The 20,814-nt window shown below is 46.9% G+C and overlaps 1 protein-coding gene across 3 annotated transcripts in view; it reads right to left on the bottom strand.

The window, feature by feature from the left end:
• Positions 1–1,410: 1,410 nt before the first annotated feature.
• Positions 1,411–20,814, bottom strand: part of IGDCC4 (immunoglobulin superfamily DCC subclass member 4) — a 79,265-nt gene continuing 59,861 nt past the window's right edge. For all 3 annotated transcript variants that reach the window (XM_048955919.1, XM_048955920.1, XM_048955922.1), the window contains exons 12-20: positions 17,384–17,491; positions 16,461–16,644; positions 16,055–16,182; positions 15,484–15,654; positions 15,214–15,351; positions 14,607–14,712; positions 13,681–13,915; positions 7,367–7,531; positions 1,411–5,658 (exon numbers count right to left, since the gene is read on the bottom strand). In XM_048955919.1, the coding sequence (XP_048811876.1) occupies positions 5,128–5,658; positions 7,367–7,531; positions 13,681–13,915; positions 14,607–14,712; positions 15,214–15,351; positions 15,484–15,654; positions 16,055–16,182; positions 16,461–16,644; positions 17,384–17,491 (1,766 nt within the window). In that variant the 3' untranslated portion in view covers positions 1,411–5,127. The remainder of the gene's footprint in view (positions 5,659–7,366; positions 7,532–13,680; positions 13,916–14,606; positions 14,713–15,213; positions 15,352–15,483; positions 15,655–16,054; positions 16,183–16,460; positions 16,645–17,383; positions 17,492–20,814) is intronic.

Genomic DNA, 20,814 nt, shown 5'->3' with positions numbered 1-20,814 from the left:
CCACCTCCCTGCATCACAGCCCTTTGCCTCATTGTGCCACTTCCCACCAGGCTGTGCTGGGCAGCGTTCTATACCGGCTGCTTACCGACTGAGCTGACCAGAGCCTTGAGCATCACAGCACTGGATACAGGGGTGATAAAAGAATGAAAGGCAGACAGATGCCTTGCTCTTACCTTCACTCCTCTGTAATCCCAGTTCCCCTGTAACTGCTCTGTCTGTGAATCCCTCTGCTGTTAACTCAGTTGCTGTCTTGTTTCCAGTTGTCCCACTCAGCAGCATCACACTGAGAAGTGGGACAAGCAGTCAACCCCCCACAAAGGTCCTTCCTCGCTCATTACCTGTCATTAAGAGAAAGACTCATCGGAGTTACAGTTTGACAGAGTTCCCTTCAACCACCATCAGAGAACACTATGCTAAGTGCAGATTTATTACCACTGTAATGCAGATAAAATGAGATTTTATGGCCCTGTAGTCCTGGAAGCATAAAGCAATAATGGAAGCTATCTACTCAAGTAGGGAATGCATCCTAGGAAGAAAGGGAGATGCACGGGAGGTTAATAGCGTTCCTCAGGCACTGCCAGGCATCTTCTCACCAATCTGGCTGGACACAAGCCACTAAGTGTTTAATTTAGTGCATCGTCTAAGAGAGGTCTCACCATTTGTTTGCTAGATGCTTCTGCTTATTTTCCAAATAAAATTCCTCAATAATGTAATGGATAAAACTGGAGGGTTTGGGGTTGTTTGTTTTTTTTTTTTAAATAGGAATCAGCTCAATAGCTGAGAAATGAGCAAGCATCAAGAAAGACCTGCTGACCCCAAACTGTGCCTGAAATCCCAGCAGAGTGATGTCTAAGGAAGAAAGCACTCACCACCATAACACTCCCAGCCTCCATGGTTACAAGCTCAGGCACTGAAGTGAGCATGAATCCCCAGTCCTGCTCCCACCAGCAAGCACTGCAGCTGCAATATAACCTCCAGTTAGCAGACCTGACACTGGTTCTGGGGCATTTGCCTCCACTCTTTCCATCAGTGATCTCTATCAACTCACACAGATGAACAAGTCCTGCATCAGTCAGGTATGGGCTGCAGAGAGGTGGTGAAACCTATGCCATCTTCTCACTGTGACCAAGCACAACACCAGAGGCACTCTGCCACGTAGCCTCAGGGCGCTCAGCTGCAAGGTCTTGCTCAGATCCATCGTGAGTTCCTCGGGTAAGCATGAGGAGATTGGCGATGTAAGCAAATGCACATGCGGTCCCTCTCACACCACAAGGCACAGCTCTAGTCAGGCTGCAGAGATACACAAGCATTGGGGCAGGATCAGCCTTCCACAGCAAAACTCTTCCTCAGAGCAAGAGCTGTAAAAGATGGACTCAGGAGACAAATTCCACTGGTTTTCTGTTGTGCGTGTGAGGTTTTTTAGGGTTTTATTAATAATCCATTAGTTAAGGAATATAAGGACAACGTTTTCTTACACTTCAGCACTCGAGTATTTGTGGAGTAAGAACAGTCTCTGAAGAAAGAAAGTTATAATTAAGTACAGCATGGAACCAAATACAGACACAATCTTCAAACAAGACCAAGCTCTGGTTACACATCCTTATGCACTGTGCAGAAAGTGAAACGAAATTTAATTTTAAAATATTAGCATAGGAACATGATAACAGAACTAGATGGTAGGTTTCTGCTGGACTACACACCTCCTTTCTAACAAGGGTATTGATTAGAAAAGACACAACGATCCCTTCCAAACATCTATTTCTAATGAGATCAAAAACATACACAGCGATCCACTACAATGGGTGTTTTCTTATAGGTGTGTTTCATGGGCTGATCTCAGGATTATTAGCTAGTAACATAACAAATTCTCAAAGCCTAGGTTATAAGTTAGCTCATCTTAACTATTTAAACCAGAACCTTACTGTCTGTTAAGTAAGAAATCAAATTGCAAAGTTGAGATATTCAGCTCAGTCGTGTATTTCACCTAACAAAGATCTAAAAGAAGAAAAGGATAAGAATTGTGACTCTTGCAGCAGCATGGAAATATACAGTTGTGTAGCCAAACGGTAACATTAATACCACAAAATTATGCCAGAGAGACAGATTTGACATTTTAACAAAGTAAAACAACACACACTGGCAAAAAACTGAATAGCAATAACCTTTAGTGTTACTGGAAGGGAGAAAAGGGGGAAGGGAGCCTGATGATTAGGAACATATATTAAGTACAATGGGTAATTAAAGGTATCCACAGTTTGAGCGTCTGTGAGAAACTGGCAAGAAAGCTACTTATTTCATGATAAAAAAATATACGCACTGGTTGTTTCAAGCTTTACACAAAATGTATGTTATCTGTCTTCTTCCTTTCACTTCTAATCCAGTCCCACATGTGCCCAATCAGCATGGGGGGGCTGGGGTACAGCTGCACCAAACGAGGGCACAGAGATCAGCTTTGCTGCTGCCAATCAGCAGTGATCTCTTGTTTCTGAGAGACCCGCTCTGATTTCTGCAGCTGAGGTTTGCTGCCTCAGTCCACGTCACGCAGCACCTGGACATCCAAGCTTCATGCTTCAGAAGCCTCAACATGAGGAAACAAAGAACTTCTGTGGTGCTTAAGGAGAGCACTCTGCTCTCAGACTATGCAGCTAGCCCAGTGGTTTGGGACTGGCCCAAGATGATCCAGGTGAGCAGTGCCACACCATGCTTGCTTGTGCGAGCTTCCGTGACAGGCAGGGATGGATAGTGGGCTGACCAGCATTGCTCAGCTCATGGTTATGTGATTCCTAAAGCTGGTACAGACAAAGCAGAGGGTGGATGTACCCAGGAGTGTCCCTATGGCACAGCCCCTCATCAGCCATGGGACTAAGCCTCCATCCACACAAGTCCTCTGTATGGAAAGATCAGGGCTGACACGTGACCTGCCCCAGGTACAGCATGACCACAGGAAGCCAGCAGAGCTCCAACATCCATTGTGCCTGCTGCTGGCCCAACTCCTCCTGGCGCTGCCCTCCAGCAGTGGGATATCAGTGGAAGTAATCCTTTGACGTGCCTTCATGCTTGCAGATGGCAACTTGGCTTTGGAGATGAAAGAAGTCACAGAGGTTCTTCTAGAGCGAGCTTTTTTGGAGCATGGTCGTCATCTTTTGCACACCAAAGTTAGCATGGCTTGTCCAGGCAAGGACTCCCCCATGAAATTGACTACCAGCTCAGGTCCAGCTACAGAAATCTGCCCCCACCTCCACAGCTGGTGCCTGATAGTCCCCAGTTGGAGGGTTTACACTCCTGCAATTGCATCCGCTCTCATATAACTGTGAATGACCCTTATTGCCTGCAATAACACTTCACTGCCTTATCGGTAACACTGCTAAGTTGTTAGTTTCAAAGTCTTGTGGCAGTGAGTTCTTGGAGGTTAATTATGCACTTCCACTGCCCAGTTATCATGGCTTTCTAGCTTCATGCATTAACTCCTGCCTACCAATGATTTCCAGCCTCTGCTTTTCAGCCATGGTGCTTCAGAGCCCAGAACAGCATTTCTGAGACTCCTGGGCTGGAGTCGCTCCAAACACCAACTGGAGCAGCTGAGTCAACAAGTAGAAGTACAGACGTGTAACAGAGTGTCATGCTGGGGGGAGAAACTGTAGGATGGGGAAAGGTGGAAGCTTCAACAACAGCTTCCCAACAGTGTACATGGAGGCTTAGAGGTTCCCTGCTGAACAGCAGTCTGGCAGCAAGGACAAAGGCTGGTCCAGCTCAGCTCCAACGCAGGGCACATTGAGAGGGTTCTCAGAAATGATGAGAAATTATCTCCTGTTCATCCAAAACCTTCAGCAAGCTCGCTGCTTACGGGAGGCTGAGTTGCTCTCTGGAACTTGAGCATGAATGGTCTCCATTTGAGCACAAAAGATGTCCCCAGGCTCACAAGTTGATTTTGTAATTGTTGGTTCTTTTCTTCCTCTTTGCTAGCATAAATTTCTTAAAGAAAAACTGATCAACATCCTGCCAGCTGAAGCAGTCTCCTTTGGCCAGCTCCTGTAAAACACAGTCCTACAAAGAAACACAACCCCCTGCAGCTGTAGGGAACGTGTCTAAGCAATACTTAGAAACAAAGCAAGATAGACATCAGCTCTGCAGCACTATTCAAAAAAATAGTCAACAACCAGTGCAAACATATTCTTTAGAAAAAGGCAGTATAAGAATAAGTTAAAACCTATAATGGACTATAACAAAAGAGTAGATCTACTGCTTTTTTCTCCAACAGACATGAGGTAGTTGTGTTGTTAGGGAGGACAAAAAAACAAAGGAAAGAGAGAAGTAGTAAAAATGCTACTCTATACCACACGCTACTCCACTTCATAAAATTAAATAATATAAAGATGCTCCAAGGAAATAAAAATACATGTCGTACATTAAAAGGACAGATGCGTACCTAAAATATTAGGTACAAGAACCTTCATAAAACAAAGTCCAGGTTGGTGAAATGACCCAGACACCAAAGAAGGTTCTATACAGTACAAGTTGTTAGAGGCACTCGTAGAGTGTGTAATAAAAGGCCACTACATCAGCCTGCTAGCAATGGTTACTGTGGCAGCGTACCAAGAGAGCCTTATAATCCTTTTAACCACGGGAGGGCAGAAAAGGCTGGTGGTTACAGCTCTGTTGGTTGCGTTGGTTCCACCCCCGTGTGGGACTCTGACAAAGTCCATCCCAACACCAGAAGGCAGCAGGTAGTCCAAGGCCTCCGTGGAGAAGAGAAGTTGAGGAGACTGGCTCAGCACACCGTGCCTCTTGCCAGGCGTACAGGGGCCTACAGTGAGGTGATGGCGCCAGCCCAACACAGAAGGCTCTGCTCTAGCTGTGGTTTCATGTCAGTCTTCGGCAGACACCTCAGTTCTGCTCCCAGAACAACAGGTTGCTCATTAGCTTCGGCGGAAAGATGGGCCCTTATCAGTCTACCTACTGATTTCTTGAAGGCGATATGTACAGCTGACAGGTCCTAACCCCGTTCTGGTGAGATGCTGCACCTTCTTAGCTCGATCCAGTGAACTGAGGGCATGCAGTACCTCAAGGGAACAGGCCCTTAGCGGTGCTTCTAGCTCTCCCATGATCAAAATCAGATTAGTTTACTCTTCAATGATTGTGGACACATGCTATGTTCTCAGATGCTGAGGATGAACTGGTTAAACCAGAGTTACTACACAGGGGAGCCTCCTCTGGGGCCACAGATAGCGCCTGGCACTTGACTGCCTGCACATCCCCCCTGCCTTCCGGGATGGAGTCCAAATCTCCACTCTCCACTGAATCCAAACTTTCCCCGTTCCTGTGGAAGCCATTGGTGAGCCCAGGGATGCAAACAGCCTCTGCTGTGTTAGTCTTTCTGGTGGCATACAACAGCTCATCCTGGGTCTGAGCCTCCACGCTGCCCGAGCAGTCCATCAATGCTTGGAGAGCATCCTGCTGGGTGCTGGGAGAGCTGGGGAGAGCCAAGTCACCAGAGGAAAACTCTTCAGGGTCCTGCTCCTCAGTTTCTGTCTCTTGAGTATCCAGGATGCGCAGCTGGGAGTCGTAGTCTCTGTCAGAGGCTGAAAAGTCAGAATGAACAATGACCTCTGCTTCCACTTGGTGGAGGCTGGCTGGCGGGTGACTCTTCTTTACTTCATTCTGTTATCAGAAATGGGGAGAAAAAAAGAAAAAAAAGCCATGTAAATTAATTGAGGCTGTGACCTAACCAAGCACTGCAACGTGTGGGTTTTTTTAATTCCACAGAGTGCAATGGGATGCACACCTGCTGCTATTAAGCACTATCTTGATATGTTTCTCAGAGCTGAAGCCTTAAGAAGCAACTCAAATAATCTCAGGATCATTATTCATGTTTTACATTTGGGAAAGCAAGTCCCAGGGGTGATCTGCCCAAGGTTTCTTGGCAGGCTGGAGCAACCACTCCTCCAAGCCTCTGTCAGACAACAACTTTCAAAACTCACCACTCCATTTCCATATTGACAACCAGATTTCAAGAGCAGCACTTGAGAAAATTGGCTGCTGAGAAAGCTCGTGGTAAAGACCCACACCAAGGCTCCCTTCCCTTTTCTGGTTTAATCTTGGTACATGCCACCAAAGGTTTGCTCATTTGCTCATTACAACCCTTGTCACAACTTGCAAGGGTTGGTATAAATTCAAACACTTCAAATCAGAAAGAAAGCAGTTAACTTCTGCAGAGTTTAAGCAGAATTCAGGCTATAGGTCTCCACAAGCCTGGCTAACAGGTCACTCATTCTGCCAAATTATCATTCAGTAATTTAACAGTCAAACTAGTTTGGAAGATCCCAAAGAGCTCTTTAGGCAAATCAGTGCTCAGACTCTGCACTGTGTGATTTAGCAGTAAGAAGACAATTCAAAGTATGGAAGTGAGATATCTCGTGTGTAATTTGTGCCTTCTGTTGAAGGCAATTTTTTGCATCATTTACATATTTTAACAGTTTTCCCCTTTTGTTGACAAACTCTGATGGATAAGCTGTGCTGTAAACAGTGCCCTGTAATTGGGTTGTAAAACATCATCTTAACTCTATCCACAATGTTAATTACATCCTGTGTATAATTGATTTTCACACTACTATCTAGGAAGAAAACATAGGTGGGTTACTTAGAAGTATTTGTTGGGGGTGAGCTTCTTAAAGCAGTAATTAGATCCACCTTCTGGTACAGAGCCAACCCGAATAGGTACTGGCTTACTTTGCTGGGATGGCACAGATGTTACGTGGCACAAATGCTATTTATTCCAATGAAACAAAACCAGAAATAGCATTTTCTCCCAATCTATGCATGCACACAAAGGTGCAGTGGAAATTGCTATACTCTATCTGGAGTTTCAGGAGCTTAAATCAACCCTCAACCTTTGACTCCTACTGTAGACCAAAATGCAATTCCTTCTCCAAGCAGGCACACCATGCATGTTAGTGAGACTGTGCTGAGCACTGCAGCTCCTAACCCACGGCCACAGCGAAGGCCCAAAGGAACCAGGGCTACTGCAGCCCTCCTGCCAGCTGAGCTGCCCAAGACCTGTGGACATCACCAAGAGGACAAAGCCCTGTTCAGCTTTTGTTTTTCTTCCAGCCCTTTTCAGGCCCCCTGGGCTGCCTGAAGTCAAGGCAATGAGGGGAGAGCTGAGGCTTTCGGAAATGAGTGGAAAAAAATATGCACAGATCTTACTCAAATCCCACCAGTGGCACAAGCATACACTCCTATACCTAGGAAAAAATAAAGCCCATGGTCAGCTATTTTTTCCGATGCTGCAAAAAGGAAAAACAGAGCTGGCATACAGAAATGGAAAAAACACTCCAAACCCACAAGGCAATAAACCAAAGACACCCACCATCATGGCATCATAAACCAGAGCTTGGAACAAAAGCTTCTGTCCTGCACTGGAAGGGAGCTTCAGTGATCCGTTCACAGCAGGGAGAGGCTCTTTTGTGATACTGTCCCCATATCTGGCTGTGCTGTTTGTCCAGGGCTGGTTAGCTGATTTATTCCATGAAGACTGCAGGAAAAAAAAAAATCAGAAGAGAGAAGAGATCCAATTACCACAGATACAGATTCTTATCCTGTTAAACCTGAAATGAGAAGCAGCTCAAGAAAGGAAAGAGCAAGTTGGGAAAAATACCATGGTGTCAGAAGAGCGAGTTAAATGCAGGGAATGCTTCCAACAGCATCAAAATAGAAATGCTCGTCACAGTGGGCCAGTGCAGTCACCACATTACAGCAGGGTTACAAGGTCTTGATGCAGAGCAAGGGGATAAAAGTTGCCAGAGGGCTCACGAGCGGACTCAGAAGGGGCTTTCCTCTGCTTCCTACATATTGAGGCTAACTGCATCACTGTGCAAGACCCTACACCGCAGGGCCCACTGACACCAGCTCCCTGCAAAGCTGCCAACAGCCCAGAGCTGTGCAAGCCTGCTGAAAAACACTGCAAAACTGAACAGGGGTGGCGGAAGTCTGGAGCTGAGTGCTTCCGGTGTTTGCTTTGGCAAAGCAATGCTCCGCAGCATGGAGAAGGGCTGTCACCTGTGAGTGCTGGCATGTGTGCTCCAGTATGAGTTGGGGACAACTGCTCTCTCTTTCCTGCTCCGAGCTAGGGCCTGGGTAAACACTCTGCTATTGCCCATCCATAAAGAGGCACAAAATTTGGGCCTTATTTTATTGATTTATTGCAACAGACCACCAAGCAATTCTTAGCTCAGCTTAAATCCCCTGGGCAACCAGTGTTACCTTGTTTGTAGATCTAATTAAATTATATGAGCTGAATGCAATTTGTTCTGGGTTCTCTCAGCTTCCCCTTCCAATAAACTGTTGAATGCACACCTCTGTGTATGGGAAATGTGTACCTTTAAGAGCTGAAGTTATTTAACAGCTCAGACTATTAGTTCACAGGCAGAAAAGTATTTTCTTTCCAGGGTCTGATTTTACTGGGCCGCCCTGCGTGTACCTGAGCTCAGCCTTGCTGCTGGCACACACACACACACACACACACACACACACACAGACAGCACGAGGAAGATGCGAGCCAGCCAGCTCTGGGTGTGTTCCACAGATGTTACGTGTTGCCTGGATAGAAGGGAAAGAACAGTGTAAGGCTGAAGCCAAGAGAAAGTGAAGAGGAAATCTGGACCTGACACAGCTGTGAGCATGCATGTCTGTGTGCGCATACAGAATGCCGTGGTGTCAGCATAATGGCACGTCTATCCAAACCCACCAGACACCCATTGCTTACTGTCAGCCAGGGGAAACACAAGTTTCTGCTCTGCATATGTGGCCACCACTTACACAGGCCCACTCAATTCCAGCAACGAGGAGCACAGAATGACCCAGCTGAGACGGCAAGGAGATTTCTGACATCAGCCTGACCTAGCATGAGTCATTTGACCTCCTTATGCCTCGGTCCATCTGGCTGGAAATTAGGTAGAAATACATGATCAGATGTTATACATGAGCCAGGCGTTTCTAAGTCAGCTATTTAGCAAGAAGCAAATGCTACCTCATGCTGTCGGTGCTGGCAGAAGGCACAGCTAAGCAGTCACATAGAGCAGAGCACTGGACCCTGACTGCAACACCCAGTGGGAGGCAGAGCAGTGTTACACCCCGTGCCAAGCCCAACTCACAGCAGCTCTGCCATAGCCTCAGGATCCAGCCCCTAGAAAACAGCCTTGGTTATGTGACAGCACCCTGCAGAACAGCAGCTTCTGCGCTGCAGCTGTGGATGTCAGGCAGTCCTTCATGTAGACACGGATACTAGAGGTGGCATCTTCGCCATTCCTCTCTCCACAATCTTTGATGAGGATTGCCAAGAGCATTCCCTAATTGCTCCCCTTCTAAGTGAACAATCATTAAACCACACTAACAAGAAGAAATTAACCAAACAACGGCACGCGGCTCACACTAAGGAGCATCACTGAACACGACTGCCCAACGAACGCGTTCAGTTTGCTTCTCCTGCCATCTGAAAGGCTTTCTGCAGCGACAGCGCTGACTGATGGCTTCTGTGCCTTTTCCAAGGAACATACGTTACTGAGCAAATACTGCCTGGAAACTTCAGCATTCAACCTACACAAATCTGCACACACACACACTGAAAGGCGTGTGTCCTATTATAGATGCTTACATGCATATTTGCCATCAGAGAGATCTGAGCATCACACGCATACACATACACAGACCAAACTTGAAAACCTTCTTGCAGGCATCTTGTGAATACCAAAAAATGTGGAAAGAAACAGGCAGCTCTACTGCAATCCCCAAAGGACCATCTGTTAGCGGAAATGTCAATCTGCCATGTTTACATAGGTTTTGATGACTCTGGGAACAGCCTGTTCGGCTCTGGCTGAAATTGGCTGCAATGAAGAACAAACTTGTTTTGTACCACTTTGCAACTTTCAACAAACAGAAAAAAACCATCAGCCACACAACATGGCCTGTATCCCACATGTTGTTCATGCACACTGTGTTTGAGGGGGGAAAAAAACAACAAGCTCTCTCTGGGCTTTGTCTGTAAGGCTGGGTAGCTGCAGTTAACTCCAGGTCTGCTTTCACCATGGACCTGAAGAAGGTCTTGTGTGCCCAAACATTTCTGCTTTTTAAGTTTTTGGCATAAAAAATGATACTTTTTATTTCTACACAAGCACAGTGATGAATTGCTGAAGGAAGACAAGGAAATGGTCTCTTGGTTTTTACAGCAGAAGAATGAAAGCAAGGAGTGTCAGTCTAATACCATTTTGAAGAGGGAAAAATCCCCTTTTCAGTTCACTGCAAAGACGAAAATGGAAACTAAGAAAAACATCTTCCAATAAAAGGTGCTTCCATTACAGCTAAATCCTTATCAAAGCAAACAAGCCTCTTCATTTTAGCCTTTTTATAGAAACTCCAACCAGTAAAAATGTGCTGAGATCATATTACCTTCGCAGCGACAAGGAATGATTTCATGCAAATATATGAGCTGAGAATGAACACGTAGGAAATGTTGACATTGAAACCCTCTCTGTTTCACATGGACAGTTACTCAAAGTAGCTTGAAATCCTGCACAGAACCAGGCTGGGGATGTTTGAGATGTGCCCGGCATTTAAAGGTGTCACGGTGGAGAGAAGGGATTTGTCCCAGACCAGCAGTCTGCAGGAGTGGGGAACCACCATGGCATGCAAACATGTGGCATCCCTGCCAACAGCTGTGCCCCAAAACACACTGCAACACAACAGACCTCTCCCATCACACAAAGGGAAATCTCTGCTAGCTGTCAGCAGGAACACAGCTCTCATGGAAGACTTTTGAGAAAACATGAGGATTTTTCTTCTACACAGAAGAATGTCAGTGCGAAGATGAAAAACAACCCATGTTGCTCCAAGCTCCTGATGCATTGCAGCTTTTGCTCTCTGAGTCCCAGGGATGCTTCATGGGAAGCACATGGGAGACAGTGGGGCAGCAAGCAAGCAAGGCCCCATCCAGCTCACAAGCAGCACATTGTGATGTGAACATTTCCAAGCCAAAGTGCTTGAGTTTGGCTCCGTTCAACAAAAACCTCAAGTATTCCATGGAAAGCAGATGCTTCTTAACACTCTCCCCCACCCCCAAATCACTTGGCCCACAAGTAGCAGTGACAGGGATGTCTGGAGCAGAGCCATTTTATCATCCTCAGTCCATCTGTCAGGGAAGCAGAGCCGCAGCACCACAGTCTGCACGTTACAGCACCATTTATAAGGCGGGCTACTGGGGGCTGCAGGCTGGGCTCACTGCAAAGGGGAAGACATTCAAAGAGGAAAATCACACAAGGACTTGCACACGCACCAACAAGTGTTTCCACTGGGAAATGCAGAGAGAGGAAGGAAAAGGGCCTGCTCAATGGCTGAGTGCAGGCCTGCCTAATGAGCTGCAGCCATCAGAGGGTCCCGTGCCAACAGATCGGTCGCAGCAGGAGCGTGCTGTATGAGGGGACACGTCCCCATCCAGGATGGGAGCAGAGCTCAAACCCACACCGTGCCCTTCCACTCACACCATCCCACTCCCCCAGCAGTACTGATAGCGGCTCAGGACTCAAAGCCTGCATGTGAAGAACCCTGTGATCCAAACGTTCAGAACACCCAATGTCTCTTCTCAAAGCCCTTGCCTATGACTCTTTGCAGGAGCCTGCTCAGTCTTGGTGTCATTAAAGGCTTCCTGCCCTCACTCTCTGTTCTCCATCCCTGCAAAACAGCATTCATTTGCTTCTGACTGCTTATGGCACAGGGATAGTCCCTTCGTAGTGTCTGCACATCTCCTAACAACATGGAGCTTCCAATCTCCACTGAAGCCTGAGGCTGCAACAAGAACAAGACCAATGGAGAATAATCTGTGAAATGCTAAGTAATGCACCAGCATGGGAAAAGTCTGCAAGCACAGGAGCAGCAATTGCTGCCACTAACAGCAAGTGCTACCCAGCCAACACAAAGCATGTTTCAGGATAGATTCTCAGGGCAGAGGGCCCAGCAGGCAATTGGAGAAGGTCACACATCCTCAGTTGCCAGCTCGTTGGCACTGCAGCTCTGTGAACCTGCCCCACAGCAGCAGCGTCAGACTGTGAGGCTGTCTCAGCCAAAGTCCTGAGTTCTGCAGTGACGTGATACGATGCAGTCCAAGAACTTCTTTCGATGAGGACTTTCCTTCCTGCAGCTCTACCACATCCTTTGCCTTCAGTTTTCAAAACCTCAACCACACGCGGCACACGAGCACAAAAGAAATGGCAACCGAAGTGTGAAAATGGCTTCAACCTCAGCCTTCTCAGCTTTGAATATGCAGACTGAAGGAGGAGATTGGCTCAGGGGGCACCTCCTGCAGGAAGGGGCAGTGGGGCCTGCTGTGTGGAAGCACATCTCCCTCCAGTGCCCACTGCCAGCAACAGCAGCCTGTTGCTCCCGGCTGCCAGCCAGCTCTGTCACCTGCCAGGTCATCCTCACTGGGCAGCACGGGTGACAGCACTGCTCTTCGGGTGGCTGCTCCTCAGTGATCCTTGATTCTCTGTCCACATCCATCAAAAGCCAGGCCCTCTGTTCTGTTAGCAAATCTCCTTGGCAAATTTAACTCCTAGTTGCCTTTCCCCATCCAATTAGGGAGGCAGAGAAACTGCAGCTGTAATTGCCCCCTCCCTGAAGCGCTCATCTCTGAACATCCCCTGACTGCTACCAACTTCCAGCCTCCGTGACAGAACCCAGGGCCCTGAGCTCACAGCCCATGCCCTGAATGGCTGGACCTTGGCACTGCCCTTTCCAGCCTCTGCTTTGTAGGCACAAAAACCTTTCAGCAGAGCTTTGTGAATAGGATCCTTTTGCAAAAGAGAGACCTGGATACACCGCCCCTAAAAAGGCCTCTCAGAGGAGGGGATTTCCCTCCACTAGACCTGTTTTCTGGGTAAGTCACCATCATTGAAAACATTTGTTCCTTATTTAACTGAAAGATCTGTAGGAAATTCCTCACACGCTTCGGCCTGGGTCCAGAATGGGAGCCGCATTCCACTGACATCCATGGATGCAGTTTGGCTGCAAACTGTCTCCTTCAGCTGAGCACTGATCCAACACAACACCTGGGGATGGTCACGAGCATGGCTTCAGTGCACAGGACTATTAACAGCAGCTGGAAATTTCTCATTTCTAAAAGGCCATAGCTGCTTCACTGCTAGCAACAAGCACAGGTTCGCCAGGTATCCTCCTGTGACATGCAGGCATATCGTCAATGCAAACATGAAATCCCGTGTGTTCACAATGCATTTGTTTTACTGAACCTCCTAATTACTTTACATGCTCTCCCTGGGTTACAAAGAGAGACATAAACAGATTAACTAAATTAGGCCAATTAAAGGTTCCCTAATGGAATGAAATGTTTCAGACAAGCTTGAGAGAGGAAATGGGCAGGGAGGAGTGAAAGACAACACAATGTCAGGCAAACCAAGTACGGCAGGAAAAGACTTCTTCAAAATAAAGCGTTCACAAAAATAAAAGGGTTTTACTTCTTGTACGCCTTCAAGGGTAAACACAGTGCATGTGGTCAAAGCACCTCTCACCCTAATTGCAACAGTATCTACCGGCACTTTGCAGAGCTAAGACAGAATCAGATCTGGACTTCCCAGCAGCAGAACACCAAACGGAGGCTCCCGCCTGGGGAGGAGTCATTACCTTCCTCTTCCCATGGACAGTGTCTTCAGGGAGGCTCGTGTGGATGAGGCTGTGCACTTCTGTCAGTTCTGTGATGTCTCCCAGGGGCACAGGTGCATCCTCTGGCAGTGGGGACATGAGGGACTCCAGCTCATGTGTGTCCGAGGTAGCACAGGGAGCTGCCACCCCTTGCCTGCCCCGATGGTAATAAGTATGGTTGCCAGTTGCTTGGGAATCCAGGCCTGGCAGAGCCTCCCTGAGGAAAAAGAAGCAGGAGCTGACATCTCCAATTATCCTCACATTTCCTCTGCCCCAAACAGCCACAAGACTGCCAGACACAGCAGTCCAGCCAAGTCAGCTCAGCCTGCCCCTGCAGAAGCAACTAGACCCAAGCCCCAGCCCTGACACTCTGAAGAAGTTGCTCACTCCTAGTCCTAGCATCCCTTACCAGCCTAAAGCCCTTCTCAAGAACTAAGCTGGTTTCCTACCAAGGTCTTTCCAAAAGTTTATGGCTGCATTCAGACTGTTGGAATAGCAGGAGGCTTTAGGCTGAGTCCAATCCTACTGAAACCAATCTGTCTGTCACGGGAAATCTTTCAACATCTTCCCAAGAGAACGCTAATGTATCCTTTTCAAACATCCTTAGAGTTGCCCAACCTCAGAAACAAAACCTGCCCGAGCACACAGGCAATAATTTGGCAAATAGTGCTTTTTCTCTTCTCTTGATATTTTTTCCACTGCAAAAATCTATTACTCTAACGATAGAAAATACTGAGAAAATAAATCAGTGAGATTACACGAAGTATGCTCCTTAGCTAGCTACTCCCATGACTCAGTCTTTACATTAACTGCTGTCATTCACTGCATCCCAAACAGCCCATCTGAACAGAGGGAAGCTCACAGCACATTTTGTCTCCTTTATCCCCTGGGATCTGAGTGACACCTACCTCTGCTTGCTGTTGCGGAAGCTGGCACACATGCAGAAGAGTATGCAGAGCAGCCCCAGGCAGACTCCCACAATGATTCCCGTGACAGAGTGGATATCCAGGACATCTAGCAGGGGAAAGACAGATGATGCATCATTTCAGCTGTTAGTAGAAAGAAGGCACAAAGTATCCTGTATTCAGAGAAGCATCAGCTACACTAAAACCAATGGGTGATACTTCTATATACACAAATGAAAAGAGTGTTGGCAGTGACAGTTTAGAACACCTAAAAGCAAACTGGCATCTATGCACATTCATTAATTTCATGCTACGCAGGCCTAATAAAGGCAGCGAGATGCAGATGGCATGTGATTTTCCACAGGGCAGAGACAGAGGAAGGAGATCAAGTTCTATTGTTGGATGGGTTCTGCAGCCACTTGGGGCCTACAGAGATGCACCTCTGAGGACTGCTGTGATCCTCTTCACTGACCTATCCCACAGTCACATCCCACATTCTGCAGTGACACCAGGCAATTCACTGGCAAAAGGAGAAATGCTACTGCTAATAAACAGTGATTTCCAGCTGTGCAACTTGTGTCCTGCTCTGGAACAAAGGGGAAATTCATACCAGACAGCTTCTCCCGGAGGGTGTGCACATCCTTCACGTTTGAGTAGGGACCAGATCCCACGACCGTCTTTGCTCCCATCTTGAAGAAGTATCTGGTATCACTTTCCAGGCCATGCACCTCAGTGCTGAAGATATTTCCTGATCAAAAACCGAGCCAAGAAAGGATCACAATGTGCAGTTTCAAGCATATTCGTATGGTGGTGGCAAAGCAGCAGCAGAACTCTGGTATTTAGTTACGTGTTTGTGTGCCAGTACCTCAGGATGGCTCACCTTCTCGTGTCAGCAAGGTCCACATTTCATCAGGCTGCGTGTTGTTGGCGTTGTACAGGATGAGGTACTCCACGATGATGCCGTTGGGCTCAGCAGGGGGACACCAGTGCACCTGGACTGCATAGGGGTTGAGGGGGTGCAGCCGCAGGTCAGATGGAGGGGTCGAGGGACCTGGTAGATGCAAGCAGAGACCCAGCGTGAACAGTAGAAATGAGGAGCAGAGCATTTGAATGTTCTGTGTTTACTATGAATTCTTTTCAGTAGTGCCATAGTTATCTTTGATTGCACAAAATGAGGTGTGACCCAGGTGAGCAGGCATCTCATCCCAACAAGCTGTAGAGAGTGCGGAGGGAAGGCTCCTGAGCCCAGCACAGGGCAGGACTTGTGGCCAAGCACTGTAGCCAAACACCCAAGGGAAACATGACAGTGCTGATACTGCTCAGTTTGAGGTTGTGCAGTGCTGATCATCTTTAGGACAATGAGAACACACCCCCCCCTCCTTTCTTTCATCTCCATCTCCCCTAAAGCTCTATCCAGGAAAGGGAAGGATTCAATTTCCATCAATACTCACGGTCAGGAAGGGTGAATCGCTCCACCACGCTGCCAAAGGGCCCATCAACACCAACACCATTGGACTGCACAGCAAACTCGTATCTGGTATAGGGCTTCAACCCACTAATGAGAATGTCTTCATCCGAGCTGCCAAAAAAGGAGGCATTCACGAGACCATGAGTATCAGATGGCACGAAGGGCCACCTCAGTACCTTTACCAAATGAATGGATAAATCCCCACTGTGGAAGTTCCACTGCCACATTTCAGCAGCTCTGACTGTGTCTATGACAAAGCAGACATTTCCAGCATTTCAAACACCTGAGATATTGCTCAGCACTGTGACTTCCCTGCAGATTCCTCCTTCCTTGTGTTTATTCCTGATATGAGTAATGCATGGCAGATGAATCCTTAGCATCCCCCTTACCTTGTGTAGTACGTAACAAGAGAGGCATTTTTCAGGCCCCAAGGGCTGAAGCGCACGGTGTAGTTGACAATCTTGACAGTGGTGAAGTCAGGTTTCTTCCATCTGAGCCATATAGAAGTTGAGCTGTTGGACTCTGCATAGACTTGGACTGGAGGCAGTGGAGGACCCTTCTGCACAGGGGGATCTATAGTGGTGCAAGATGTAAAGAGAAAAGAGATGTGGGAACGTAAATGACAGTGAGGTAAGGGACACGGACACAAAACGGGGGAAAAAATACACCAAGGTTGTGAAGCCTGCAAAAAAAAGTGCCTCCAGCATTATCATGCTTAACCTGCCTGTGTACGCAGCCCATCCATGTTTTTCTTTATGTGTGAAAAAAATCCCACTGAGGATCCACACGCCTTATTGGCACTGTACTACTGTGGTGCACAGGAGGTCAGCCTCAAAGGCACCCACTCAAAAGACCCACATCAGATAAGGACGAGCACAGGCTCTTTGAACACCCCACAACAGACTGGCAGAGCTACAAATGGAGTCTGGGTCCTCAGAGCTTTTAATTTCTATGTAATGATGTGAGAAAAGTGGTATCCTGCTTACTCATGTTCTTTAACGTTTACAGGCATACCCGGCATTTCCATGACCAGCCCTGAGCCACTAACAGGGCCAGAGAGAAGACCACGAAGGCTATTCAACTCTGCACAAGAACAATCCTAATGAAAAAGGGGTAATTTGCTCTTTTCTCTCCTTCTCAGCATAACTCCTCCAATGCAACTGCAATGACTGTCCAAGGGAGTTCCCTTATGTAGGGTCTTCTTGTGTTTTGCTAATGTCCCTCCTGAAGTCCTTCTTCTGTAACTCTACCTTGCTTTTGAAGCCACATGCCAAACAGAAGAGACAGACAACAAACAGAGGGCATTCCTCACCTACTGCTGTTGCAGGTGCCTTTTCTGTTTTGCCCTTCCAAACCGCTGCATAACCATCTTCGTGCTTATTGAACGCCACCAGCTTCACCTCATAGAGCTTCCCAGGAGCTAGAAAAAAAATCAGTCAGGGTTTAACCAGGGTTATGTTTGTAAGCAGCTCTCCTCATTTTGACATGTTTTCTTAAATCTGACTCAAGAAAGCAGCTCTGATGGAGCTGAATTTGCTAAAACAAATCAGGACACATTTCCCCTTAGAGGATTTTTGCACTCAAATACTGTCTCACAACTGGAGCATGTATTATCACAGCCACTCCCAAGCTCTCCATTCCCTTTTCACAGAAGTGATCGGCAGCAAATTGACTTTCTGCAGCCACCAAGGGGGCTAACCAGTGTCACAGCCTGTAGCACATCATCTCAGGACCTCCTGATTTTTCTCCCCTTTAAACTAACAAAATCCCCATGGGAGTGGATGTGCTGTATTGTTTATTTTTGGAGTAAGAACATCCTGTTGTCTCTTCAAAACGCACCTCTTGTTTCTACAGTCCTGCTTTACTCACTGCTGGGAGGAACTTGCTCTCTGGAAGTCCTTAAGCTGCCCATCACCAAAGTCACTTTGCCGTGCCAAGCAACATCAAAGGGTTTTTTTTCATGGAGACATTCAATTGAGAAAACAGACTGGGACATCCAAAATTCTCAACTGACACTCAGCAGCTCCTCCCTTCAGCCCATCAAGGAGCTCAGGAAGAGCACTCTGGACTATCTTTAGCTGAAGTGTGTTAATGAAGTTTGTTAATTTGGGACGTGCCTGTTCGTTCCCTGCCCTGATGGATCACTGCTCCCTTTGCCAGACAACATACGCAGAACAAACCCCTTCTTATTGATGCCAATTTTATTATTACTGCACTCATTATGCTCCCAGAGGCTAATGGTACCAATTACCAAAGGCTCTCACTGCTCCACAACACATGTTCATGCTCAGAATATAAAAACAGTTCAGCCGCATTTTTCTCCCTGAAATAATCTCAAAAGCAAACAGAGTTCTGTCTGCCTCCAAAGATATCCGATCTGCATTTCAAACTCACAGGAAAACACTTCAAACCCACACAAGGAGGAAAAGGCAAAAAGGGAGTTGCCTTTTAAACAGTTGGGACCATAGACTTGATGGAACCAAGAACCCATCTCCTGCCAGCTTGAGCATTTGGCTGGGCTTCACTGGGACACGAGCTCATCACAGATGATGAGATCCAAAAATGAAGAGGAAGAGCATGCAGATGTGATGCAGCTGTGGGCAGCTCCTAGCAGAGAATGAAGTGAAGGGAAGGAGAAGTCCTGTCTCCATCCTCGTGTAGGATCAATACAGCAGACACTTACACACGAAGCCAGAGCAGCTCTGCTACATGATCAAGCACTTCATATTCTGCAAACGGGTATTTTGGGCTTCTCAGTCAGAGGTTTGGCTTCAATTTTTATACACAGGCCCAGATGTTCAAGCTCTTAGAACTGGCAGACATAAAGCTCTATCAAGCTGTCAAGAAGCTAGTAGGCAGCATGAAAACAGATGTATTTCACTACATTCCATCATACATTAAATATAAGCAGAATAATCTAGTCCAGATCATTTCAAGTCACTAATCTAGATGACTGTGTAATATATTCAATATGCTAAATATGTTGTTTCATTCAATTTTTCAAGGTGTTCATGTAGGCCAGATGCCATACCTTCCCCTGAATGGGAAAACACCCAGATCTCCGGGGAGTCACTTGCAGAGGAATGCACTCTTCCTTCACAGGAACGTGGAAGACAGGATCAGATGCTTATTGTTTATTTTTCAGTCAGTGACAGCTCTGGCCGTAACACACCATTACAAAGACTAATTGCAGAACACAGAAATTGGTGAGAACTTCTCAGCAATAAGTTACCCCAGCAATCCAGGACAACTTCCTTTGGGTTTCAGGGGATCATGAAATTGCTGTGTTCCTTCTGTAACTTTGAACAGCTGCCCACCTCTCTGACAGGATTTCAGCATATCTCCCCAGAGGAGATAAAAAGAGAGACCTTAGTGATATCACTCCAAGGAGATACAGTTTCCTTCAGAGTTTAACAAGAGCACAGGAGAAAATACCTTCCATTGTTTCAGACAGCTCAAATAGAGAGAGCTGGGACATAACCAAAATCAAGAAGACAAATACTGGGGGGAAGAAGGATGAGGAAAAGGAAGCCTGCAAGACAGAGAAGAGGTGATAGAGACAACTGGAACCCATTTATTGGCAAGACTTTTACTCTGAGGGATCTTAAGAGAAGCTTCCTTTCCATTGCTGTGGTTTCCACATGGACATCCTTGTGCTGGAAGCCCTTCCGGCTGATTCCCATCAGCCACATGCAACAGTGTAAACTGTGTCAAGTCTGCCAGTCTGCCCTGAGACTGGTACCAGCTCTGCCTGCAGGACCCCCAAAGCAGATAAAACCACCTGCCCTGGGGAGCTCTGAGCCTAAACCCTTCCAAATCCCCACCACTGCTCCTCCCTGCTCCATGCTCAGTCCTCTCTTTCACAGCACAGCCAGATTCTGACCCCTTTCTGTACTGTACACATGCAGGAGGACATCATTCAGCAGCTCAGGGGTAGAAAAGAGAACGTCCATGCTGGAAGAAACTCAAGACTTTCTTCCTGATACAATGATAGCTGATACACAACAGCCAAATCATAAGGAAGCCATTAGGCCTTGACGGATGCCCAAATTTAAGGAAGTAATTACAGAAGAACAAGCAGCCTTCTAGCATTGCCATGCCAGAGCATTTGGAACCAATTGAGCCCACTCCCGAGTCCCTCTGCTCACTGATTTGCCAGTGGTTAGAGCAGCACGTGAGGATGTTCACATGTGGTTTCCTCAGTGCAATAATTACAGACCTAAATTCTTCAGAGAAACTCGTAACTGTTAACACTCTGTGGCAGGATGGCTGCTGCACTGGAGTGCTGGAAACTTGCTCAGTGATGACACAAGCTGTTCTTCCAGGTGCTGCAGGCTGACCTTCACACCACGCATCATACATATGCTAGACACTTCTCAGTTTCAGCAGCAGGCACAGATGAAGCATGAAGTGGGTGATGGAAGAACTCCTAAGAAGCGGAATACTGCTTTAAGGACTCATCTGCCATGATTCTTTTCATTCTCCATCCTGTATCGATCAGCAAGTCAATTAATTAGTACAATCAGATGTTAAAACGTAATGTCTTATGGGAAAAAAAACAAAGGCAGTCAGCCCAGCAGGTATACCTGACTGCAATGCAGGCTTGTTCTCCACTCACAGACACTCTGCTATCTCTTTTCCTTTAGGGGAGGTGGAGGAGAATACTGACCCAAAATTAGTATGCTGTGAATTAACCCTTATCTGCATTTTAGCATAGAAACATTTCAAAAAATATGCAATTGT

Source organism: Lagopus muta, chromosome 10 (assembly GCF_023343835.1).
Source record: "Lagopus muta isolate bLagMut1 chromosome 10, bLagMut1 primary, whole genome shotgun sequence".
NCBI lineage: Eukaryota > Metazoa > Chordata > Aves > Galliformes > Phasianidae > Lagopus > Lagopus muta.
The sequence above is the reverse complement of the archived record's forward strand: the minus strand, read 5'-3'. Positions and strand labels throughout refer to the sequence as shown.